The following is a 12611-nucleotide window of genomic DNA, read 5'->3' as shown; positions in this document are numbered from 1 at the left end:
GTGCTCCTGCATGGTGTGCGTGACGGGGACGAGACAGGTGGGTGACGGGAGATGGAAGGAACCCAACACCCCGTCCCCCTGCCGAAGATGCACCTGTTTGCTGTTTGTTTCAGCGAATTTAAATCTGTTGTCTGAAAGCGTCCTTCTCTTCATCAGGACCCATGTATTATTTAGTTTGTCACATGCACCACATTACCTGAATGTTCTAGGGTTTCATGTTAGAACAGTCAAACTTCCAGAAAAGTTGCTAGCATAGAATGACGAAGTATGTAGATGTACGCTTCAAATAAGTAAGAAGCATTTCAAACAATGGCAGGTCCGTTCCCTGCTCCTCTTCCCTTCGAAAGGTAGCTCACACTCTGGTCTGATGAGTAGCTGTATGTGCAAGAAGAACCTCTGTGACGGTTGAGAAATGAAACAGTGTTGAATGTTAAACCTCGCTAATTAACCAGGTAAATTCTGGGTCTATTGTTCACTGCGGAAAAATACTCTTCCCTTTTTAAGGTGACGATTGGAAGGACGTTTCAACTGGGGAGAAAAATTCTCCACGTGCAAAAGTTTCTGCCAAATTCAAGAATACAGAAGAGAGGTCAGTTATTCATTCAGCAGACATGGTTAAGTACCTCCTGGGTGCCAGACACTCAAATAAGCACAGAATTACTAGGCAATAAACCTGTGCCAGTTCTGGAAAGAAGGGGTCGTGTTTGTTTTGTCTGGAGTAGCCGATACACAGTAGGAATTCAGTAAACGTTCTCTAAATGAACTGTTTCACAGGACTGGAAATTTTAAATACCGTTGTGTATGTGTACTGTAGAAGAATGTTTGCCAATACACTTCGGTTCAGTGATCTGTTTCTAGGATTTTCATAATTTGTAAATAATTTTATGATAATGCTAAATCCTGAACTATTTTACATGCCTTGAAATCAGGCCCAAGCCCCTGATTCAGCTCCATCACCTTCGGCCCGGTTTCTGTAGAATTTCAGGGTCCACAGACCAGGGTGACCCCGTCAGCCCAGACTGGACGAGACTCTCCCCACACTTACAGCACCTGCCACTAGCCAGGTTGAAGTAAATCAGGCCCTAGGACTTGGTTGAGAGGAGACCGTATGAGCAACTATTCATTTGCTTGTGTATATCTACATAAAATGGAAAAATACCAGATCCTCTCCCAAAAGATAGGTAAATCTCAGCTAATAACTTGACCTAAAATAGAAGTGAATCACGTGTACTAAATCAGTGAAATAAAGGTTGACTACAAATCTCTTACACTAATGGTGCTTTAAAAATAGTGACAGTATTGGGGCGCCTGGGTGGCTCAGTCGGTTAAGTGTCCAACTTCGGCTCAGGTCATGATCTTACGGTTCGTGAGTTCAAGCCTAGCATTGGGCTCTGTGCTGACACCTCAGAGCCTGGAGCCTGCTTCAGATTCTCTGTGTGTGTGTCTCTCTCTCTCTCTGCCCCTCCCTCATTCACGCGCTCTCTCTCTCTCTCTCTCTCTCTCTCTCTCTCTGTCTGTCTCAAAAATAAACATTAAGAAAAATTGAAAAAAAATATTAACAGTATATAATCTACATGACTTAGCAAAGAAGATTCCACATTAACCTTAAAACATTTATGTCAATACCTAACTGTATCCTAATGTTTAATAATGAGACTTGGACATGAAATTGAAATACATCACTGAACTTTCTTCTAAAAATGTTAACCTTCGTCTTTCCACATGCATCTACCCCAGAGCTGAAAGTACATGGTATCTGGAAAAGAATCCTGATAAATTGAAAGTAGTGATTCAGAAGCTCTTCATGTTTGCATTTACGTGGGCGTTTGGAGGCGTTTTACAACATGAAAGTGACCCTGAAGGTGAGACGGTGCTGTATCAGAGCTGTGATCCCAGTTCAGCCGCCAGAGTCACTTACGGCTTCGACAATCTCGTCCGCAAACTGTTTGAAAATAACCCACAAGTAGGTAAGTTCTGGGCGGTGTTCGGGGGAAACAGTCGTAATTATGCTCACTTTAGAATGTTAGTTTGAAACTCCGTATGGTTGGGCTCATATTAAAATGCCCATCTTGGAACTGGAGAGTGTGATGCTAAGTGAAATAAGCCATACAGAGAAAGACAGATACCATATGGTTTCACTCTTATGTGGATCCTGAGAAACTTCACAGAAACCCATGGGGGAGGGGAAGGGAAAAAAAAAAAAAAAAAGAGGTTAGAGTGGGAGAGAGCCAAAGCATAAGAGACTTAAAAACTGAGAACAAACTGAGGGCTGATGGGGGGTGGGAGGGAGGGGAGGGTGGGTGATGGGTATTGAGGAGGGCACCTTTTGGGATGAGCACTGGGTGTTGTATGGAAACCAATTTGACAATAAATTTCATATATTGAAAAAAAATAAAATAAAATGCCCATCCTTGCAAATGTGAGGTGAAAGGCAAAATGTTAATATCCATACTCCAGCCCCGTCCTCCCAGGAAATGAGGTAGAAGGAAATTAGATTCCGGGCTGCTTCTGGTTTCCCAGGAAGCTGTAATGCATGGAAAGCAGAAGAACAGAGGTAGCGCCTCAAAACCGTGACCTCAGCCCCGCTGAGCCCTTCGGCTGAACAGCTGGGTCTGTATTCTCCACAGCATCTCCCAGCGGGAACTTCTGCAGAAGGAAATACCTGTTTCATATGGTTTTATTTTATTTTTTAACGTATGCTTAATGTTTACTCATTTACTTAGAGAGAATGAGCAGGGGAAGGGCAGAGAGGGGGGAGAAACAGAGAATCCCAAGCAGGCTCCACACCATCAGTGCAGAGCCCGACGCAGGGCTCGAACCCATGAACCGTGAGATCGTGACCTGAGCCGAAATCAAGAGTCGGACTCTTAACTGACTGAGCCACCCAGGCACCCCATATTTAAAGACTAACATTTTAAAAATTATCTTAGGAGGACTTAGGTTTCTTTATTGTGCATGTTTTTTGCATCAGTTCTAACAAATGGAATCTATCCTAACGTTCTGAAACAGTCACCCTTGCCAATTAGCTGTTGTCGATTAAAGGGACCTGGAGAAGACAAAGACTCCATTGGTTCAGGTGCCCAAAAGGCCCAAATACTGAACATGAATATATTTAGAAGAACTTTGTTAGATAAAGATGAGAGAGAAAAAAAAAAATGACCAGAAGTACAAATTCTACTACTTTGTGTGATGTAACTCTTAAAGCATCCTTTTGAAGTTATTTCTAAAAGTTCTGTTTAAGACGTCTGGATCGCAAAGTTTTATGTTATTTCCTATGTAAATTAACTTTTAATGTCAAAGCATGGCATGTTAATTTGTCGTCAAACTCTGTGATTCGACTTGATGTCGCTAACTCTTATGGTGTATAAACTGCCCTCAGTTCCATTGTTTCCTCTCCCTGTGAGCCTGAAGACAAGATCATAAATTACACATTATCTTAGATTGTTGATCTCAAAATGATGAATATGAAATTCTGTTCTGTGATCTGAAGCACCAGTGGAAAAGCTAGTCTGGGACGAGCGTGTATGAAGGCAAGGAAGGAGAGGCAGGTGGTAGCAGTTGTACAAAGTACAAGACCATCAGAGTGGAAATGAGAAGACAGCCCACAGACCTCCCACTCGTAATCATCCCGTGACCAAAATTGTAAAACACAAAACAATACCAGCAAAGTCACCCATCATTATATTAACTCATTCCAGATGAAAGTATCGGATCCTAACAGAGACTTTACTTTAATGTGAATGTGTTTAGGGTTCTCTAAAAGATAAGGAAATGGCATCTGTTTTTACATAAATAAGCAATTATGAAGCAAAAACAAGTAGAAATGAACAAACATGTGGCTACGAAAAAGGACCAAATAGAAATTCTACCCTTGGCATCACCAGAGAAAGAATTAGTAAATAGAAACCTAGAGACAAGTCTTCGAGTTTTCCTCATATTGACTTTGTGTGTTTCTTACTAAGCTTAGTTGTAAGTATTTCATCTTTTTTTACTTTGGTTTTAGGTTTGCCATTCTAAATGGTAGCACTTAAAAGTGCTTCCCCAGTAAGTGTGGTCCTGGTTTTGTTATTGTGTCCGCCCTCTTCTCATTTTTAGGAGCTGTATTTGGTTCCTTTGTTTCAAATAGGCTTCGTCACTTTTTCATAGTTTCTCATTCTTTTTAGGTCTTTTCAAGCTTACTTTTATTTCTTTAAATGTAGCAAGCATGGCCGTCTTAGATTATGCACCTGATCGTTCCAGTCATTCAAGTCTTGTTAATTTATGGCTGTTCCTTTGTTTCTGCTCGTTACCTTTAACTGATGATTAAATGTGAAAAAACTATCTGTAGGAATAATTTATGGTTGAGGCTAACAGTTCCATTCTGTGGAAAGTGTACCCACTGCAGCCGTCACAGCTAAAGATCACCAGTGCATGTTACCCTTAGGGCAGAATTAGGTGAGGGGCAGGCTCGTTCCCTAACCAGAAACCGTTTCCTCACAAACTAGCTCTTAGTTGCAGGAGATAAAAACAACAGGGAAAGAAGGCAAAGAACCGATGTTACAATGAACCCCCTTGCAGAATAGTGGCTTCCCGGAGATTCCCACATCTCACCCCTTGGACCCTGTGAATATGCTGTCTCATAACAAAAGGGAGTTTATGGATGTGATGAAGTGAAGGATCCTGAGATGGGAAGATTATCCTGGGTTACTTTACGGGGGGCCAATCTCGTCACAGGGGTCCTTTCTGATGCAAGAGGGAGGCGGAAGAGTCCAAGAAGCGGGTGTGAGGATGTAAGTGGATGGCTGAAGAGATGGGCAGTTGCCGGCTTTGAAGATGGAGGCGGGGGCCACGAGCCACGGACAGCAGGTGGCCTCCCAAAACTGGAAAGGGAAAGAGCGGGATTCTCCTCGAGAGCCTCCAGAGGAACAGAGTCCTGCCAACACTCTGATTTTAGCCCAGTGAAAACGGGTTGGACTCCTGACCTCTAGGACTGAAAGAGAATAAATCTGTGTTGTTTTAAGACCCCTCAGTTTGTGGTGATTTGTTACAGCAGCAATAGGAAACTTACACAAAGGCATTTTTAGCCTGAACTCCTGCTTTCTTTGCTTGATAGATATGCAGATAATGCCGAAGTGGAATCAGCATGTGTACATTTGTTGGTACAATAGACACATTTCTCAGCTCTTTACTTGTGTCACCCTTCCCTTGGCGGCACAGCCCAGTGCCAGGAGGGGAAAGTGACAGCGTGTGTGTGAGCAGCCAGCTTCTCAGTTGTGCGGGGCCCTGCCAGGGAGGCCCATTTCTCGTTAGCCCCACACAAAGGACTGAGTTGTGAACTGTTGAGTGTGAGGCAGTGAGTGGCTGGGAGAACAGTCAGGATTCAGAATGGAGCACATGAAAGGGACACGAATCCTGCCGAACAACTTTAGGACTCCAAGGAGCTCTACCCATGAGCTGCTGGGGACACCTTGCCTCAGGATCCCCTGAACTGGCCCATGGGCACCCGAACACTCCATGAGCCTCACCCATAAACACCCTCATCCGGTGGCCAGCACCCTGTGTGCACCACAGAAGGGAACTTTTTCAGGTGGCTGGTACAAAACCAGCCCAGCTGCGGGATGGGGAGAACTCACACGCAAATACAGCATCCAACCACCACCTTAGGGAAAGCAACAGGGAGGCTGTCGGTGCCCCGCCTGGCCAGGCAGGATGGAGAGAAGGCATACATGCCCAAAAATTACCCAACTGGAGAGAACCAGAAGGGTGCAGCAAGCGTTGCCATAGAAAATACTGAGAAAGCCTCAGAATCCTCAATGGGTCGAAGGGAGTTTTTTCTCTCCCACAGCCAGTTAGTAAAGACTGGAGGAAACGGCATCATCAAATGTGGAGACTGCAGTGAAGGACTTCAATGAGCATGAAAAGTCAAGGACACATGGCAGCCAAAGAAGTGCATTATTTTTGTAGTAACTGGCCCCAAAGAAACAGAGGTCTGTGGTTTTCCCAGTAAAGAATTTAAAATACTTGTTTTGAGGAAGCCCAGTGAGCTAAAAAGAAAATACTGGAAGATGATTCAATGAAATCAGGAAAACAAAATAAGAAATTTAACATGAACAAAATAAGAAATTTAACGGAGATTGGAATCATAAATAAGAACCAAACACAAGTGGTGGAGCTGGAGCGCACAATGAATGAAACAGAACATCAACCAGACTGGATCAAGCAGAAGAAAGAACCTCTAAGACAGAAAGCAGGTCATTTGAAATTATCCACTCATAGGAGAACAAAGAGAAAAGAATGAAGAAAGCCTGTGAAATCTGGGATATCAGTAATTTTTAAAACTCTACACATTACTGGGGTCCCAGAAGGAGAAGTGAGGGAGAGAGGGGCAAAGGCTTAAAGGAATTGTGGTAGAGAACTGACTGAATCCAGGGAGAGATTTAGATACCCATTACATGAATTTCAGAGGGCCTCCAATAATTTCAACCCAAGAATCTTCTCAGACACCTTATAAACTATCTAAAGAAAGATAATCTGAAAATAGGCAAGGGAAAAAATTGCCCACCTACAGGGAATACCATAAGGCTCAGCAAATTTCTTGGCACAAACCTTGCACACCAGGACAGAGTAGGATGATATATTCAACGTGCTGAAAGAAAAAAAAAAAAAACTGCCAACCAAGAATACTTCACCCCACAGAGTTGTCCTTCAGAAATGAAGGAGGGATGAAGACTCTCCCACACAAAAGCTGGGGAGTTCATCACCACTAGACCTGCCTTACAAAAAATGCTAAAAGGAGCTTTTCAAATTGAAATGAGGAAGGATGTTAATTAGTAACAGGAGAACACGTGAAATTGTAAAAAACATTGGTAAAGGTTAGTATATAGTCAAATGTTCTAATATTGTAACATGTCGGTCTGTGAATCACTTAACTCTAGTATAAAAATTAAAAGATAAAAACATTAAAAATTACTGTAGCTCCAGTAATAAAGGGAAGTAAACTGTGACATGAATAGCATAAAATAGGAGGAGGGGTAAAAGAGTTTTTACATGTGACTGAAATGAGCTTGTTATCAGCTTAAAAGACTGTTATAGCTATAAGACATTGTATGCAAATGTCATGGTAACCACAGACCAAAAACCAAAAACCAACTGTAGATACACAAGAGATAAAGAGAAGGAAATTCAAGCACACCACTAGGGAAAATCATCAGTTCACAAAGGAAGGCAGGAAGAGAGGAAGAGGGAACAAGGGAACTATAAAAGACTGAGTAGACAAAACAGTCCTGTTTTGGCAGAAGGACAAAGCTGAAGGCATCACACCCCCTTATATCAGACTGTATTACAAAACTATAAAAGTCAAAACAGTATGATGCTGGCACTGAACACAGACGCATGGACCAATGGAACAGAACAGAGAGTCCAGAAACAAGCCCGTGCTTATATAGCCAACCAATTTTTGACAAAGGCACCAAGAAGATAGTCCCTTCAGTAAAGAGAATTGGGAAAACTGGATAATCACATGCAAACTGAATAATGAAGTCGGACCCCTATTTACACCACTGACAAAAATTAACTCAGAATGGATTAAAGACATAAATGAATCCATAGAACAGGAGAAAACACTTGCACGCCATATACATGTGTGATAAGGGGTTCATATCCAAAATATATAAGGGACTCCTACAGCTCAAGAGCAAAACATAAATTTATAACTAACCCCAAATGCTCTGATTAAAAATGGCAGAGGACCTGAACAGAAGACACTTTCCCAAAGACACACAAATGACAAATAGGGCCATGAAAAGTCCAGTGTAATCATCACGTAAATGCACATGAAAACCGCAATGAGGTATTATTACCTCACATCTGTTAGAATGACTATTATTAAAATGGCAAATGATGGCAAATGTTAGGATGTAGAGAAAAGGGAATCTTGTACACTCTTGATGAGTATTTAAATTCACACGGCCACTGTGGAAACATTATGGGGTTGGTGCAGCCACTGTGGGAGACAAGATGGAGGTGACTCAAAAAATTAGAAATAGAGCTACCGTGTGATCCAGCAATCTTATTTTGGGTGCATATCCAAAGGCAATGAATTCACTGTCTCCAAGAAATAATATTATCCCCATGTTCATTGCAGGATTATTCATAATAGCCAGGACATGGAAACAACCTAAGGGTTCATCGACAGATAAATGGATAGAGAAAATGTGATATATATAGCAAAATAAGTCAAACTGAGAAAGACAGATACTGTACGATTTCACTTATACGTGGTGCCTAAAAAAGCCACACTCCTGGAGAATAAGACGGTGGCTGCCAGGTGCCCGGCAGGTGGGGGACATGAGGAGATGTTGGTCAACGAATACAAACTTCCAATTATCAAATAATCAAAACTGGGAATGTAACGTGCAGACTGTATGTCGGAACGTCGCTAAGAGGGTAGATCGTAAATGTTCTCACACGTTCACAGACAGATAATTATGTGAGGTGATGAAGTTATTAACTAACCTTGTAATTTTTTCTCAATATATGTATGTATCAAATCATCCCATTGTGCACTTTAATCTTACATGATATCATTTGCCATTTATGTCTCAATAAAGATGGAAAACTAAAAATTTTTTAAATCAGTACCAAGTGTTAGCATGACTATAGAGCCACAGGTGGTTTCATATACTGCTAATTGTAGGATAAAAACACAGCCACTCTGGAAAGCGGTATGAGTTTCTTAAAATGTTCAATATGCATGTACCATATGACCCACCGTCATGCCTCTAGGTACTTATCCCAGATCAATGAAATCTTATATTCAGTCAAACCTACACACAAATATTCATGGCAGCATTATTCGTAGTTGACAATAATTGGGAAGAACTCAAGTGTTCTTTAATGGGTCAGTGGTTAAACAAACTGTGGTCCACCCACACAGTGGAATACTATTCAGCAGTGAAAGGGAATGAGCTATTGATGAAGAGTGATGAACGACAGGAATGAATCTTAAATGCATTATGTAGTGACAGAACTCAGTTTCCAAAAGGTGCATACTGCAGTTTTCCATTTCCATGACAGTTTGGATAAAGCAAATATAGGGAACAGGGGCACCTGGGTGGCTCAGTTGGTTGAGTGTCCAACTCTCCATTTTGGTTCAGGTCATGATCCTGGGGTCATGGGATCGAGCCCCACATTGGGTTCTGCACTGATAGTGCAGAGCCTGCTTGGGATGTGTTTCTCTCTCTCTCTCTCTCTCTCTCTCTCTCTCTCTCTCTCTCTCAAAAAATAAATAAATAAATAGACAAAAGTAAAAAAATAATAGGTCAGTGGTTACCAGGGGTTAGGACTGAATACAGAAGGGGTGGACACAAGGGAATTTTGGGGGGTTTTAGAATTGTTCTCTTATCTCGTCTACTGCAGTGATTACAAGAATACATGCATGTGGTAAAAAAAAAAAAACAAAAAAACAAACAAACAAAAAAACAACTCATAGAACTGTATACTCCCCAAAAATGAATTTTCCTGTGTATGAAAATTTTAGAAATGATTCAAAGAACTATATGAAATATTAGCACTGTTATCTTCATATGGTGAAACCATGGCTAAATGATCCTGCTTTTATTATCCTGTATTTTCCCGAATCTATTAAGAAAATTTACTAATTTTATAATGGAAAAGTGAATGTGATTTGCAAATAAGTGGCAGACTTACCTGATATATTGTTTTGACTCTACCCGTGACTGTCGCTTAATAATATCCAGCACAGGGTGATAAGCAGGACGTCCGGGTAAGACCTCAAAGAGTATCACATCATGATTCACCTTGATTTTGGGATATAAAAAAGATGTTTTTTGTTTTTTGTTTTAATTTTTTTTTCAACGTTTATTTATTTTGGGGACAGAGAGAGACAGAGCATGAACGGGGAAGGGGCAGAGAGAGAGGGAGACACAGAATAGGAAGCAGGCTCCAGGCTCTGAGCCATCAGCCCAGAGCCCGACGCGGGGCTCGAACTCACGGACCGCGAGATCGTGACCTGGCTGAAGTCGGACGCTTAACTGACTGCGCCACCCAGGCGCCCCTAAAAAAGATGTTTTTATATAATTAAAGATAAGAAGAAGAAAAAGATAGGCCTGTTTTATATATTTGGATATACCCTTGGTGAACAGTTACTGTTTCTAGTTCAACAATCAGATTTTTCACATAGAGATCATATCATTAATGAAAATTCCATAAACAAACCTTTCTTACTTGGACCTGTTTATTTGTCATTTTCAAACACAGGTATCAGCCTACCAACTGGTAAGCATTCGATCTTTGGGTATTTTGTGGATTTACAGCAATGCGAATTCATACCATGGTCAGAGTTACTTCCTAGTATTCAGACACTCATTCAGAAAGGTAAGACTAATTCTAAGAATCATTCTCTAACTTTTCTAAAATATTGGAATTAGCAACTTTGAAGATTGATATATTCCAAGTTCGTGCAGGATCAATTTTTTCCCCCTTTTTTAAATATGATTTGTTGTCAAATTGGCTTACATACAACACCCAGTGCTCATCCCAACAAGCTCCCTCCTCGGTGCCCATCACCCACTTTCCCCTCTCCCCCACCCGCCATCCACCCTCAGTTTGTTCTCTGTATTTAAGAGTCTCTTGCGGTTTGCCTCCCTCCCTCTCTGTTTGTAACTATTTTTTTCCCCTTCCCTCCCCCATGGTCTTCTGTTAACGTTTCTCAATATCCACATATGAGTGAAAACATATGGTATGTGTCTTTCTCTGCCTGACTTATTTCACTCAGCATGATACCCTCCAGTTCCATCCACGTTGCTACAAATGGCAGGATTTCACTCTTCCTCGTTGCCAAGTAGTATTCCATTGTATATATAAACCACATCTTCTTTATCCATTCGTCAGTTGATGGACATTTAGTCTCTTTCCATAATTTGGCTATTGTTGAAAGTGCCGCTATAAACATTGGGGTACAAGTGCCCCTTGCATCAGCACTCCTGTATCCCTTGGGTAGATTCCTAGCAGTGCTGTTGCTGGGTCATAGGGTAGATCTATTTTTAATTTTTTGAGGAAGCTCCACACTGTTTTCCAGAGCGGCTGCACCAGTTTGCATTCCCGCCAGCAGCGCAAGAGGGTTCCCGTTTCTCCACATCCTCGCCAGCATCTGTGGTGGAACCAGTTTAGATCTATGTTTACAAAACATGCCTTTAAACAAGTAACCACTGAATGTTGCTTTCTGAGAAACTGGAATATATTTGATTGTGTCAGGTGTGCATGGTGAAGCTGTAGTTGATTGAAGGGCTTCCTGGTGGAAAATACGTATCATTTTAATTAGCTGTGATGACTGAGAGCAGAGAAGGGGGAGGGCTTCTTTTGAAAGAGAAAAAGCAGGGGAGCCTGGGAGGCTCATGTCAGTTATACGTCCCGACTTCAGCTCAGGTCATGATCTTATGGTACATGAGTTCGAGCCCCACGTCAGGCTGTCTGCTGTCAGCCCAAGCCCACTTTAGATCCTCTGTCCCCTTCTCTCTCTCTGCCTTTCCCCTGCTCACATCCTCTCTCTCTCTCTCTCTCTCTCTCAAAAATAAACATTTAAAAAAAGAAAGGACAACTGTATATGTAAGAACTACACTTGATTATAAAAGAAACTGGTAATGAGAAAAAACCAACTGCGACTTAACACCCACAACATGCTGCATGGTTTTCATTCTCCATCTTCTGCTTATACACATAGAAAACAAAGATGTAGAAAATTGTTGTGCCGTGAGAGCTCGGTTGAAGTTGAGGCAAAGCTGCACATACAAGAAATTCAATAAATGCAAATGGAGTTGAATTTCTTTGACGTTAGGCTTCTCTCATCAGTGAATTTCAAAGTTTGGTTATAAGCCTTTTTGATAGAAAACAGCCAGAGATACCATAATTATAGGCATCCAGAACGCGCTAATTTTGAACTAATTTATACAAACAGTCTGCGTATAGGCTGTGGAGAAATGCTATCAGATCATTTGCATAAATAGAAGCATCTTACATACCTGCTCAGTAGGTCAGGAACAGGGAAGAGTCCACCAGTATAACCAAACAACTTTCACTTGTTGGTACTATTGAAGATGCGTACCTTCAATCTGAAAATTATGTGTTCTTTATTTTTTATTTTTTTAACAAAATATACAATATTGATCTTAAAAAGTACATAAGTATTAGTGGGTGATTCTGTTTCTTTTAAAACCTCTGAATTGTGTCTCATATGTCAAAGCAGCTAATGTTGGTTATTTTTATCCTTAACTTTTACTACTACATACAAAAATATAACAACGTCAGTGTACGTAACTCAGTATCTTAGTGTGCCGTTCCTATGGGAAAACAGAGGTATTTCCTCCAAACCTATGAAGATCCTACTTCCCCCGGTTCCATCTTATCCTAATTGTAGGCAACAGGTTTAGAAGAAACTGAAACCCTCTCAAGCTTTCAAACCCAAACCTGTAACAGGAATCTAAATGTCACAGCATCACAACGTCCTCTTTGATCCAGCACCATGCAAAGTTAAGTTAGGGGTCCTGGTCCAGGCCAGTCTCTGGCATTCCCACAGAAAAAAAAAAAAAAAAAAAAAAAAAAAAAAAAAAAAAAAA

At 41.2% G+C, this 12611-nt stretch overlaps 1 protein-coding gene across 1 annotated transcript in view; it reads left to right on the top strand.

Moving 5' to 3' along the window:
- DNAH14 (dynein axonemal heavy chain 14) overlaps positions 1 to 12611 on the top strand; it is a 328569-nt gene that overhangs the window by 185916 nt on the left and 130042 nt on the right. Inside the window, exons 42-44 of the mRNA XM_040451938.1 lie at positions 505 to 589; positions 1738 to 1967; positions 10258 to 10374. Of these exons, the coding sequence (XP_040307872.1) occupies positions 505 to 589; positions 1738 to 1967; positions 10258 to 10374 (432 nt within the window). The remainder of the gene's footprint in view (positions 1 to 504; positions 590 to 1737; positions 1968 to 10257; positions 10375 to 12611) is intronic.

This window comes from Herpailurus yagouaroundi, unplaced genomic scaffold (genome assembly GCF_014898765.1).
Source record: "Herpailurus yagouaroundi ecotype Mexico unplaced genomic scaffold, PumYag 205, whole genome shotgun sequence".
NCBI classification, from domain to species: domain Eukaryota; kingdom Metazoa; phylum Chordata; class Mammalia; order Carnivora; family Felidae; genus Herpailurus; species Herpailurus yagouaroundi.
The sequence above is the reverse complement of the archived record's forward strand: the minus strand, read 5'-3'. Positions and strand labels throughout refer to the sequence as shown.